We start from the raw sequence: 13,086 nt of genomic DNA, 5'->3' as shown, positions 1-13,086 counted from the left end.
AGTCAATTAATCACGGCAGAGGCTCCTTACCATAATTGATGGTCAGTGGAATTTAAAGACATCAGAATGCATTCACGTTTTATTTATGGGAGCTCTTTAGGCTATGATCCCGCAAACGTCTACTTTAGAGGCTGGCTTTGTTTACATGCAAGGTGTAACCTGGCTGAATGCCATATTCTGTTACATAGTATTAAAGCTCTTATGTAGCCTAATCCCTGTGTGACTGGGTATTGGCTGGAAACCAGATCCTCCTCTTGTCTTCATAGTAAACGCTAATGAAGAGGAAATACTGATGTGAACAATTAAAGAAATGCATCTATCTGAAGGAATTTCAAACTATACAGGGCAGTGGGAACACCTGGACTGCATGTTTGATCCATTTAATAATATGTTGCATTCTTGAGTGTGCGCAGGTCACGCTCTGACCTTTCCCCTCGCGGCTCCAGCATGTTGAGGCTGTGCAGGGTGGTGGTGATGTCCTGCGGGCAGATCCCGGTCAGTTTGCTGAGTTGTCGTATGGTGATCTGTCGATCGCGGACCTCATGGAGACACTCCAGCACCACGCTGCGCCAGTAGGCCATGTAGGACAACCGACCTAGGTCAGACAGAGGCTTCTCCGGAGATCCCGGCTGGCCCTCGCGCTTGGACAGTAAGTAACCTGCAATAAACCAAAGAAACAGATACCATGAGGCACAAAAATTAAGGGTATCTCTAAAACAAGTAACAACGGAGATGTTTCCCTGTTGTATGTGTTGTCACTGTGCGTTTTGCCCTTACTGAAGTCAATGAGAAAGCGTCCGTAGCCCTGGCGCTGGTATTGTGGAAGAATCATGATGCATGATACGTTGTACTTCTGTTGACAGTGCTTCTCCTGGAAAAGAGAGAAAGAGACACATTTCAGCATTAGGAAACAAATGATGGAAACTACATCACATAGCAGGACTGTGTTGGTGTTGGTGTACAGCAGGGGTTTGATGGTTCTGCGTCCTCTTACTAACTGCTGCGTTTTGGCAGTGAGGAGGCATGTTAATGGGAGCACCTGTGCCTATAAAGTCCACAGAGGGAAAACGGAGCTCACAGCTCTCAGTGTTTATCTGAGACACAGCAGGAGCATTTGTATGTTTGAAGAAATGCACCAGTGGGAGGTGATGCCAATACATTTCATCTTTATTTAATTTGAATACGTCTTTCTCTCCATGTTGGTTCAAGCTGTTTTATTAACTTTGTGCACAATGATTAAAATTCACAAGATATGTATTCCTTGATAATGAAGTAGCACGGTGGTGTGGACCCTTAGAAATATAACACTGAACATTAAGTTAAAGGGCCAGTTCAGCGATTTTCAACCTCAGTCCTATCATGCTATTATGGGGAGCTAATGCCATTATGGTAGGCAAAAAAATGTGGCTCTGTGGCTTTGGAGGACGCTATCCGCCTTTCCAATGGGCCCTGTTTTACGTCATCTGGCGGAGGTCAGGGAAGCTTGCTAAACTACACTTCCTCAATCTAGGACGCCCGCCTCTGATGTCATGTCCTGTTCAAAATCGTCAGTTTGAAATGTAGACTGCAGACCCGGAGAATTCGGATTCTGTATCGCTCTGAGCCCTTGCATGCAGCGATCAGTGTCCTTGTTTGGAAAACGGTAGTATTTCAACATTCCTGTCAGATGGAGGGACGCAATGCACGCTGGGTGTTGTAGAATGGGCCAAAATAGCAAGCTGTTTGTACAATTTTCTCCACAGCTATGGCGTCAATTACAAATATTATTGCTTCTATCGATTACAGTGAACACCAGCTTTGACTGACAGAGGCTTTTCTCAGCGGCAAATTGCTCTTTCAAGGCAAAGGGAAAGGCATATCATGTCCTTACCTTGGAGAAGTAGCCGACAAGGTGGCAACCTTTGCTGTCGTTCTGGGTCAGGACGTAGAAAAGGAAGGGCTCAACGTCATAGTAGAGGGTCTTGTGGTCCAGGAACAGCTTGGCCAGCAGACACAGGTTCTGACAGTAGATTGTGCTCACATTCCCATCAACCTGTAGTGAGATAAATGAGAAAGTGCATGAGGGCTACACAATAACAAAGTTTCCTAAATGGCTGCTGTTTAGTCGCAGACACACTGCTGCTCAGCGGCATATCTTTAAGCTGCTGTTAAGGAGCTGTGGAACAAAGTGAAGGTGAATAGAGGAGTGAAGTTAATGTTGGGCAATGATCTCAGCTGTGTCCCTGGAGACCCTGACAGATAGAGAGGGTGGAGGAGAGAAACAAAGAGCTGGAAAGAGACAGAGAGGGAGGGAGGTTCAGGTTGGCAGCTCGCCAGGTATCTCTGCTCTCCTCCGAGTGAGGATGGACTGCAGAGCGGGGGGAAACAGGAGCTGCAGTGGCCTGCAGACGACAATCCACTGAATTACTCTAAAGCTGCGCTACAAGACCCAGAAGATCAGCTTAACTGTAAAGTGGTAATAATGAGTTCTTTTAATTATTACAGTTAGTTTCCCAGCAGAAATAATACAAAAAAACACTATGGTAGGCTGGGTCAATTGCTGTAAAATTTGGTGTATAAGAAAAGTGGGCTGCGTCCTATATACCTGTGTGACCAATATACTAATATAAAATGCAGTGACAGGTACGTTATTGTGTTACGGTATTGTACCCAGATGATGGAGTATCATCCTATTTAAAATATCCCACAGTGTAGTCCTCGCTGTTTTAAGCTAAAAACTAACGTGATTGTTGCCAATGCTTCGTCACGGACATGCACCGTCATGATCGCCATCGCAGCATTGTTCCTACACTGTACATGTGTTTGTAGCCTAAGACTTAGAACCCTAAGTGTCATTTGCTGTGAGAAGAAGAAGAGAGAAGAAGAAAGGTCGTGTGGTTAAGATCGCTGCTGTAGTGGGATAAACGCATGCCTGACTCTGTTACAGTGTCATCACTCGCTTGTTTTTTTGCTTCTCTTTCAGTTCATTAATTATAACCATCGTTTTCACTATCTTTCTGAACAAATCACTCACCTCAAATACAGAGACTTCATCCTTCCTGTAGATCTCATTAGCAGGGGGGTGGAACCAGCTGCACTTCTTCATGTGCTGGTAGAGGATGCTGCGACTTTTCATGTAGCGCAGACAAAACTCACACAAGTAGAGTTTGGGTAGCCTGCAAAGGGAACAGGAAAGGGAGTGAGACAAAAGAAGGAAAAGTCAGGATTCTAGTCTAGCTGAAATGAAGAGAGGATTTAATCACTTCATCAAAATCAGATATTTACATAATATTTTATTCAAATAATTAGATTATTGGTAAATATGGGTAGTTATTTCTTTAGCTTTTATTAGCTGCTTATAATATTGTTTATTTGACATCTTTTAAGCCTCCTAATGACGTTGCTTCCTACAACATTCTTTCAAAATAGTAGTGCAGAATTTATTTAACAGTTACATGCACCCTCAGAAATCTGAATCAAATTACCTCCCTTGCTCTGGCTGGTTACCTGCCAAAGTAGGTGGTACTGTAAACAGCGTTGTAATTGAGCTCCATTACGCTGGTGCTAATTTCCACACCTACTAGGAGCACTGAGAGCTGAAACATTACTCTGCTGTGATTCATTATAGTGGTATTAATTACCTGCTGTATTCCTGGGGGTACGGAGATGAATACCACGTCTGGATTTCAAACTTGCCAAATTCGATGACTGACGGACAGCGCATCTGAGGGTCCGGTGGACCCGTCACCCCGACTTTCTGTATGAGCGAGCAACAAAGATGAAGGAAGAAAGAGAGGAGAGAAAAAGGGTTTACTTCTCAAGTATTTAACAGATCGTGGGGCAAACCAGTGGAATCCAAAAGCGAGGGGGCGCTGGGTTCGAGGCCATTTGCTGCAGGTTGTCCCCACTCTCTCTTCCCTCACTTATAACTCTATCCACTGTCCATTCAATGACGGCAAAGCGCCTTAAAAAAATATAGAAAAAAATTTAAAAAACTCCAATGAGTGACCAAAAGCCAAACATTCTTATTGCCTTATATTTCTCAGAGTTTCAAGGCTACAGTTACCATTAAGTTAGTTTTTACTATTTCAACCTCATGTCTCACTGGGAATCTACACCGACACTGCAGCGTCAAACAAACGTGCGCGACACATGAGTGTCACGGCAGCATCTATTTTGCAACCTACACCGGCTGCGACTACAACAAAGATGAGTCTCAAAGTTAGCTGAGATTCCTGGTTATAAATAGGGGTGGCAGTGATGCCACAAAGTGTGCAGTCTGCCAGAAACCGTAGAAGAAGACAACTTTGCAACAGACTTGTAGACTTATTTCTTAATTGTGCATAAATTCTGTGTTTATGTCGGATGTAGAAGTAAAATGAGAATGAATAGCATTGATATACCCAGATGTTGAGGAAATGTACATTTTCATTGCTCTTTTAAATTTATCTTACCTGCTTATCTAGCCGATCAATAACTTCAATAGGTAACTGAAGTTGAAGTTGAAGAGATCACATTAAACCATGGATTCCTTGGTTGTGGGCATGCATTTACATAGCAGTCAATGGCTTTCTGCGTGCAGCTTACGCGGCTGAAGGAGATTGCAGCATTGAATAACATTGGAGTGGTTCTGTTGTGGCACACACGTGTCAAAAATACACTTCAAATACGTTGCCTGTGTAGATATCCAGTCAGAGTTAAATATATAGTTTTGTTGCAGATGTTGCAGATGTTCACCTTGTGCCGGGGTGCAGTTTGGTGCAGCTGCAAAACCTATAAAGATAGTTGGTGGCACAGAAGAACTAGAGGCTATTTTGGCTTGGTTTTCTAGTCTCCCCCTCGTTTCAACTGCGAACTAGCTTTTAAACTACAGCACATCCAGCAAACATGGCATCCCAAATCATGAGTGCAAAGGATGCTATGGAAGAGATAGATTGTACAGTTTTTTGGTTGACTGATATTTAGCCATGTTTATTCAGGTCAGAGTATACAGCTAAAGAAATGCAGTGGAGTAATGCAAGGCTGTAACTGCATGCTTGCAATGCACCCTGGTGCGTGTAGGAACTGCTGGCACAGGTCGGTGAGCAGGAGAACCTAGCTTTCGCTTTCAATACAGCACGTTCAGAGGAACTCCTTATATTGACTTCATTTTCCATCAACATTGAATCGGACCACCACATAAAATCTGACAATCTTTTGCCTCAGGATTTCACAGGACCAGTTTGGACATCCCTCCTGTAGTTTAATGACCATCATGTATTCTTCTCCACTGCTACTGAGCCTTTTTTGCACATTATTAATGCTAACTACTCTGCCTACATGGAGCACTCAAACATCCGTGTGAATACCCCAGTTGGGATCGGGGATGGTGCATTGCTACCATGCGACTCCCACCATGCTGACCAAACCAAACGCTCCCTGGTAATCTACAGCTGCGTGAACAGGGACTTTAATGTCGCTAAGTAATGTTTCCTTCCTGTACCTGCACTGAGTAAGCTAACCGGTCAGTGCAAGACATCATCGTCACAGCTGCCCTGTGTCATGTTCACTCTGTCAAACGTATGATGTTTGACACCAACACTCACTTTGTGTCATGGCAGACGACTCAGGGTACGGCTCGCTGACCAGCCCGTTTAAACAGCGATGTGGTGAAGCTGCTGTCCTTTTAACAACCCTTGTTATTTCCATCTACTGGTTATTAAACCTTTGATCCACACTCAGTCCTACAGTCATTCTTCTCTTCTTCATGCACTCTGCATATAGTAATGGATGATTTTAATATACAGGCTGAATCTGGCAGCTGTTTCATCACAAATTAATTTCCTTCAGTGCTGAAACACAAAGCCCTCTCGCAGCTCATTGACTTTCCACCCACAAACATCGCACAGACGCTGTTTAGGACTGTGACTTCATCTTTTACAACCTGGCTGTTGTTGACTCCGCTCTTTCTAACCACATTCTCATCACCACTGAAACACAACATCACATCCAATCCCTCCATCCTGTCTCAGCCTCAGTCACAGACAAGCACGTCCCTCCTGATGCTGTCTCTCTCTACACAATTTGGCCCCTCGTCAGCGCCTCCCTCTATTTTGGCTTCTCTGTTCGCACAACAAATATATAAGACATCGTATCTTTTGTCTGCGTACCTGTAGTGCCAGCTCTTGGATGTGTCTGAACAGTTCAATGTCTTTTTCCGTCAGGTTCTCGTGGCCAGGCAGTTTCTCGTCGTCTTCACGCCAGTCGCTGCCGTCCTGATTGTCTGTGGATTCAAATACAGAGTCAACATTGATGTAAATTTAGTGACAAGCTTGCTAGACTGACAGCCAACATGTCGGCTGATTGACATCTTGTATATAGTTTACAATTTGTGCTATATATACCCACATAGTTAAAGGATATTTCTAGTAGGAGGGATTTAGCTGCTTTAACACAGGAGATCAGGTGACACACCAACTTGAAGGTGTGGGGTTGTTCTATGAAATAAGCTGTTTGCCATTTAGCTTTATCTAAGTGCACTTTCTGCTCTGCTTTGTCTCAACAGTAAGCGCAACTACAGCAAGCTTTTAAACAAACAATGCATAGTGCTCAGGCAAGGAGTAGTATGTGTGCTGTATGCGTGCTTCCCACTACGGACGTTGAAGTGTATCATTGATGGCTTATTCTATGTCATATCATGACAGATGCTGGGGCTGTCACTTTTCCCCAAAATCAAGACAGAACGAATTCAACGCGATGTGGAATTTGTTCGAATTAAAACGAACACTAACGCCCCCCTCCAAAAACGACAACTACATGAGTACATGGTGGTACATTTAATGCTTCTGAGGTGCGTTGGCGTTGAGTTGATAAGTTCTGTAGCACAAACAAGCATAGGTCTGTTTTGGGAAGTGCGTGAGAGTGGGGTGGTAGAGCGAGTGAGAGACATCAGAAGTGTGTGTGCACGAGTTAGGTGAAGTCTTGAACTAATGTACAGTTTAGGCTGCGTGCTCCAATGTCTCGCTTGCTGCTGGTGTATTAAAGTGACAGGAAATAGCCCCAAAGTTAATTGCAACTTCGGCCCAGGAGCAGAACAACAGTACGTTTCCCCTGTGCTTTCTGACTACAGTCGGGACGCAGGAGAGGTTAACAACGGCTTGGCTCGTTAGTTTATTCCATTGGTTTGTAACAGGAAGCGTGTTATCGCTACCTGTTGGAATACAAAGCTCACTACTTTAAACATGAGATCATTCTGGGACTCGGGACAGCAGATTACTAATTTGTTGTGGGTAAGCATTTTCTGCTGTGCTTCATTGCTGAATTCGATCACATCATTACAGGTTCAATATTAATATTTCACCAGGTTTGTACGATGTGACAGATGCACATATATTTTCAATAACAAAAAACTATCAATGGGGTATATTGTGTTTTTTTCTATACATAAACAGTTTAAACTTGTTTTGAATAATCACTTTTCTTAAAACCTGCATAACCATTGTTCAACAAAGTCTTCTAATTGGGTCAAAACACAGAAACTGGTGCCAGTGAAACCTGACGTGAACGCTCTCCAATTCTCTGTCTCAGTTTTTCTCTTTTATTGTGCTGTACTTAAGACTCTGTGTGTGTTTTGGCTTCAGTAAGCTCAGTGGTAATAGAACTGCAGGTGGCCCCTTCAAATTTCAAAGCCATTTCTTTTGATGCAAAAGCAATTATTTTCTGAGGGAAGAAATTACAAATAAATTATTGTTATTATTATACTCCGTCTATTATTTCCAAATACACAAAATGAGGGCTGGATCATTTTTCTAATGGGACAACAACGCTGAAGCACGGCGTACTTTCAAAGGATGCATGAAGTAATTTTATGCTTTTAATGTTAACATGCTGATGGCTCATTAAAGTGGGAATTTATGCTGTGGACGTTAAATTTCATTACCCACTTGCCCTTGACCAAATATTATATAGGATGCTTGTTAAGGTGGAGCAGTATCATTTGGAATGGGGGCATAGTCAACCCTTTATTATTGGCTTTTAAAAGTGCCTCCTGCTCATTACAACAGCTGGAAATAACCCTAATGTAAAGACCTGGGGGGTTTTACAGCAATGGTTTGTCATTGGTCGTGTATTTATTATCGCTTCAATTATATTTTATGACTAAGTTAAACGTTAACATTGTGACGTGCGATTGAAATATTTACAGATGTTGTCTATTGTGAAATCAATAAACGATTCATCTTTAAAAAACAACATGGCCTACTTTTCATGTACCACATTAATAATTAAGACGCTGCACTGCCGCAAATTAGCTTCATGCCTCTTTATCTGAACACAGTAGAGTGCATTCACTTCATGTATGACACTTACCACTTGCAATCCCAAAGCTATTTCTGATATGAGAACTTTATAAACTAGAAGCTTACGCATAACAAATGATTACAATCAATTTTTGCTTAACTGCCAATCTTGTATATTTTTGTTGTAGTGCAACTATTAGGAGAAAAGGTTTGATTAATATCTTAACCAAAGCTGTTTTACATTTCTGAAGTGGTAATAGTTTTTGTCTGTATAAGCAGAAAAACAAAGCTCATCCTTACCCCCCCTGTCATCTCCTTCTCCTTTACGACTGGATTTCTTCCGGATGCGGCACTGCTGCGAGTAGTCCACCACTTCCTGCCGTGCCTTGCGGCCCTCGGGCGACGGTGTGAAGAACTTTGTGAGCGCGTCGATGAGCCCCTTCGTCTTGTTGTTGAAGCGCAGGCTGCTCTGCGACAGGTCGTCGTCGTCCCGCAGCGAAAAGAGAAGCCTGTCATCGCCGGGGTAACCCTCGCAGGAGGAGCTGGAGGAGGAGTTGGCTGAGGCCGAGCGCTTCCGCCGACCACGACCGCCAAGCTTTTTGAAAGGCCGCCCCGGCCTGCAGAGGGAGAGATTAGTCTGGTTAAGACTGGTGTCAGAAGATAATGCAGCTTGGTAGGTCCAGATACTACTTGATGACAGACCCCTCCACTATATTTTATATACAGTACTGTGCAAAAGTTTTAGGCAGGTGTGAAAAATGGAAGTGTTAACAGTTTATTTTCGTCACTTAACATAATGCAGTGAATGGACAGAAGAGAAATCTAAATCAAATCTAGTTCTTAATGACATTGGCTGTATGTTTGGGGTCGTTGTCCTGCTGCAAAATAAATTTGGGGCCAATTTTACGCCTCCCTGATGGTATTGCATGATGGATAAGTATCTGCCTGTATTTCTCAGCATTGAGGACACCATTAATCCTGATCAAATCCATTTGCAGACATGCAGCCCCAACTTACAAGGAACCTCCACCGTGCTTCACTGTTGCCTGCAGACACTCATTATTGTACCGCTCTCCAGCCCTTCAGCGAACAAACTGCCTTCTGCTACAGCCAAATATTTCACATTTTGACTCATCAGTCCAGAGCACCTGCTGCCATGTTTCAGCACCCCAGTTCCTATGTTTTGTTCCTATGTTAGTTGAGTCGCTTGGCCTTGTTTCCATGTCAGAGGTATGGCTTTTTGGCTGCAACTCTTCCATGAAGAACACTTCTGGCCAGACTTCTCTGGACAGTAGATCGGTGTACCTGGACAACTTCCAAGTTCGATGGGAAATAAGCTCGATGTGTTTTTCATCTGCTGCACTAAGGATCCTTGGCCGGCCACTGCGTCTACGCTCCTCAGCGTTGCCCGTTTCCTCGTGCTTCTTCACAAGAGCTTGAACAGCACATCTTGAAACCCCAGTCTGCTTTGAAATCTTTGTCTGGGAGAGACCTTGCTGTTGCAGTATAACTACCTTGTGTCTTGTTGCTGTGCTCAGTCTTGCGATGGTGTACGACCTGTGACATGAAACTGTCTTCCACGACCTTACATTGGCAGCAGAGTTTGTCTGTTCCTCACCCAGTTTTAAGCCTCCGACACAGCTGTTTCTGTTTCAGTTAATGACTGTGTTTCAACCTACATGTGAAACTGATGATCATTAGCACCTGTTTGGTATAATTGGTTGATCATACACCTGACTATAATCCTACAAAATCCCTGACTGCACTCTGTTGAAACAGATACATGTCATCTTACTGCGACTCTCCACTGTGCCGACACTGAAACAGACGCCATAAGCTGAAGGCATTTCCTTACCTGTTCTTGGGCCGCCCCAGCGGCGCGTTGTAGCGCCGTTTGATTTGTGCTGCCTTTTCGTGTAAAAGCTTCTTTCCCTTTTTCCTGGGTTGGCAGATTTGACAAATCCACATGCCTGGGAGAAGAGGAAAAAAAAAAAGCACAGGCTCACATACACTGAGGTGGATTAGACGAGACAGGCTTCAGCGCAGATAGCAACACTCTCTGGGACGTCTCGCATACATTAGCACTTAATGGTGAAGCATTAGGTGCTTTATTAGAGATGGAGGCAACAGCTCAAGAAATCACTTAGCATGACTTTATTACCATAGAGTGGTAATGTTTGAGTTTTGTGCAGTCTTTCAGATGTAGAACAGATACAAGTTAAATTCATGGAGGGGATATAAATAGGTAATGAAGAGGTGGGAAATGAGTCAAAGGAGCTTTTACCTTTTGGCATCCGCGTGAGGGGAGGATCACAGCACTCCATGTGGAAGCCCCGGTCGCAAGAGTCACAGAACAACATGTTGTCCTGTGCAGAGCAAACGCACAAGCAGCGATGATTAACAAAGGCTTTAGGTGTGTTACAGACGAGGTCAGTCTCGGTTAACGAAATTCAATAGTGAGCCGTTAATTATGAAATACGTGAAAGCTAGGACAATTTGTTGGTCAAATATGGGTCAGTCTGCAGCATCCGCGTCCAACGAGATGGATGTGGTGCACTGCGTTTGATGACACAGTTACTAGGAGGATACTGATGAGCTTTCCTTATAATTATGTACTGAAATACCTTTAAATACATTAAACACTTATATTTGAACAATACTTTTGAAATATCCACCAACACTACTTTAAGCCAAGACTTTCATTTCTCTCTCCTCAGATATTTTTTATCATCTTGGCAGCGATGTTTTGCATCTTGTCTCACTGTTAAACCTCCCAGCAAACATTTGAACAGCGATTCCTCACTTGTCAAGTAAGAGAACAGAGTGAGATCATGCTGATGCTGACTAAAATAGCTCAATCCCAGGACCACAGATACGTCTATCAGCAGCTCTATCTGGCACCTAAGCAGAGAAGAGACGTTCACAGACTCTGTGAGGCTGCCAGTCCGCCATATTTGCTCATCTACTCACCGCATTCTTTCCTTGATCCTGACAGCTGCTGCAAGTCTTGCATTCGATGCACTGCCACCACAGAGCCTTGACTCGCGCTGTGAGCTCTGGGGAGAACTTGAGACAGGACGGGTGGCCTGCAGGTAGACACACACGCATACACAAACAAGTGAGTCAACGTCACAGACTTTTTTTTGTCACTGCTGACTGACAGCTGTGACCCACTTGCATCATTTCAGGAGGAAAAAAAAGAGCTCCTTTTGGAATTGAAAGCCCTCACTGAATCAAACCTGGCTGCATAAAGAGTGTTTAAACATAAATGACAATCTGTCAGAGCCGTGCTTTTGCTCTGTTTGAAGAGTAGCAAACAAGAACGGCATGTCTGGGACAGAAACCCACTGAGGGAAGAGGAGGAACACAGTCTCCTCTGCTTTCAATAAGCAATGTCAGTGAGACATTACATCTCCTGGTAGACAGAAAGAGATTTTCAGGCTAAAAAATTAAACTGCAATTTCATACAGAGTCTGTTTTCAATTATTCCATTTATGTTATTTAAGATTAAGCATCCTGACCGTAAAAAAAGGGTCAGAGAAAAAAGAGAAAATAAGCAACATAATTACTAAAACGTCTTTCGAAATTGAACGAGAGGGCTCAATTTTCTGAGGAAAATGTGAGTGTGCTCACCAGTGTTAATTTCGTTAACACACATTATGACGAAAAATGTTCATCAAGGATCATTCCTCCGTGATGAAGACAAGACGTACCAAACGATGAACCAAAAATAGATCGTTGACGACCCGCACTTTTATGATTTGAATCGATTCTCATTTGAATGACCAAAATAGATTCATAAATCCCTATATTGATCTTTAAAAATATGTGTAAAAATATGTCTGATCTGCCACGTTTCTGAGCGCCCCTAAATGCAGCACATCCCCGCCGAAACACGGCAGTGAGGGAGACATGCCTGGACTTGTTTACTGCAACTACTACGGAGACATCAGTGATCGCCGACGGACTCGCATCGTTGGTTTTGCATCAGCTCAGGTATAATCACTAAGAGCCAATCAACTCAAACATAAAAAAACAGAATGACTGCAGGATATTGGATTTTTGTTTTGTTTTGTTTTGCACCCAATTTGGCTGGTTGCTGATGCCAACACAGATATATGGACATCTTTTTTCCCACCGAATGGCAGACACCAAGAAGTCCCTCTTTAAGTGGAACATTTAATAATGCCTACTCTTACTGCGATGGACCAGAGGCAGACATAAAATACAACGTATATTCACTGGGCAAAATAAGAAAAATACATGTTCTATGTAAAACATGTAATCTAAGTTGAAGTGTATAACGAGTGTGTAGTGCATGGCATTACATCATAGTATTAGTCAACAGTGTGTGGTGTGAGCAGAATTAATGATCTTATCTGCCTGTCATTCATTCGTGCTGATGCCTTTGTTTAATTTTTAAAGCCTTTATTAGCTGATACAGATGATGTGCAGATATTATTGTGCATCTAAAGACTAAAGCAGTGGAGCTGTCAGATAAAGTGTAAACGCCAGAAGCGGTTGAATTGCTAGTTAAAGCAAGAAATAAAGACAGTTGCAACTCGGGCTGCACGATATATATCGTTTAACAATCGCGATTGCGATGTGCACATGTGCAATATTCACATCGCAGGACGTGCGATATTGAAGCAAATTAAGTGAAATACGTCAAGCTGCTACTTTTTTGTTGCTCAGTGCAAAACAAAATCTCGCCAGTTTCTCGTTTTCAATGACTAATCAACAGGAAAGTCCGTCTGATATCACATGAGTGCAGCTGTTCGTAAACATTTTAGCCACAGCGTTAACCAGCACCAGGACGAGGTGCCGCTGT

At 43.1% G+C, this 13,086-nt stretch overlaps 1 protein-coding gene across 2 annotated transcripts in view; it reads right to left on the bottom strand.

Annotated features, from left to right (window-relative positions):
* The window catches only part of kat6a (K(lysine) acetyltransferase 6A), a 33,850-nt gene that overhangs the window by 8,508 nt on the left and 12,256 nt on the right, over positions 1–13,086 (bottom strand). For both annotated transcript variants that reach the window (XM_069682564.1, XM_069682565.1), the window contains exons 3-12: positions 11,226–11,341; positions 10,540–10,621; positions 10,111–10,225; positions 8,556–8,872; positions 6,129–6,241; positions 3,621–3,736; positions 3,014–3,155; positions 1,871–2,032; positions 778–871; positions 427–658 (exon numbers count right to left, since the gene is read on the bottom strand). In XM_069682564.1, the coding sequence (XP_069538665.1) occupies positions 427–658; positions 778–871; positions 1,871–2,032; positions 3,014–3,155; positions 3,621–3,736; positions 6,129–6,241; positions 8,556–8,872; positions 10,111–10,225; positions 10,540–10,621; positions 11,226–11,341 (1,489 nt within the window). The remainder of the gene's footprint in view (positions 1–426; positions 659–777; positions 872–1,870; positions 2,033–3,013; positions 3,156–3,620; positions 3,737–6,128; positions 6,242–8,555; positions 8,873–10,110; positions 10,226–10,539; positions 10,622–11,225; positions 11,342–13,086) is intronic.

Source organism: Semicossyphus pulcher, unplaced genomic scaffold, assembly GCF_022749685.1.
Source record: "Semicossyphus pulcher isolate SPU_LCO1_2020_fin unplaced genomic scaffold, fSemPul1.0.p SCAF_6, whole genome shotgun sequence".
Classification (NCBI taxonomy): Eukaryota; Metazoa; Chordata; class Actinopteri; order Labriformes; family Labridae; genus Semicossyphus; species Semicossyphus pulcher.
Note: the sequence above shows the minus strand (reverse complement) of the source record. Positions and strands in the feature narration are given on the sequence as shown.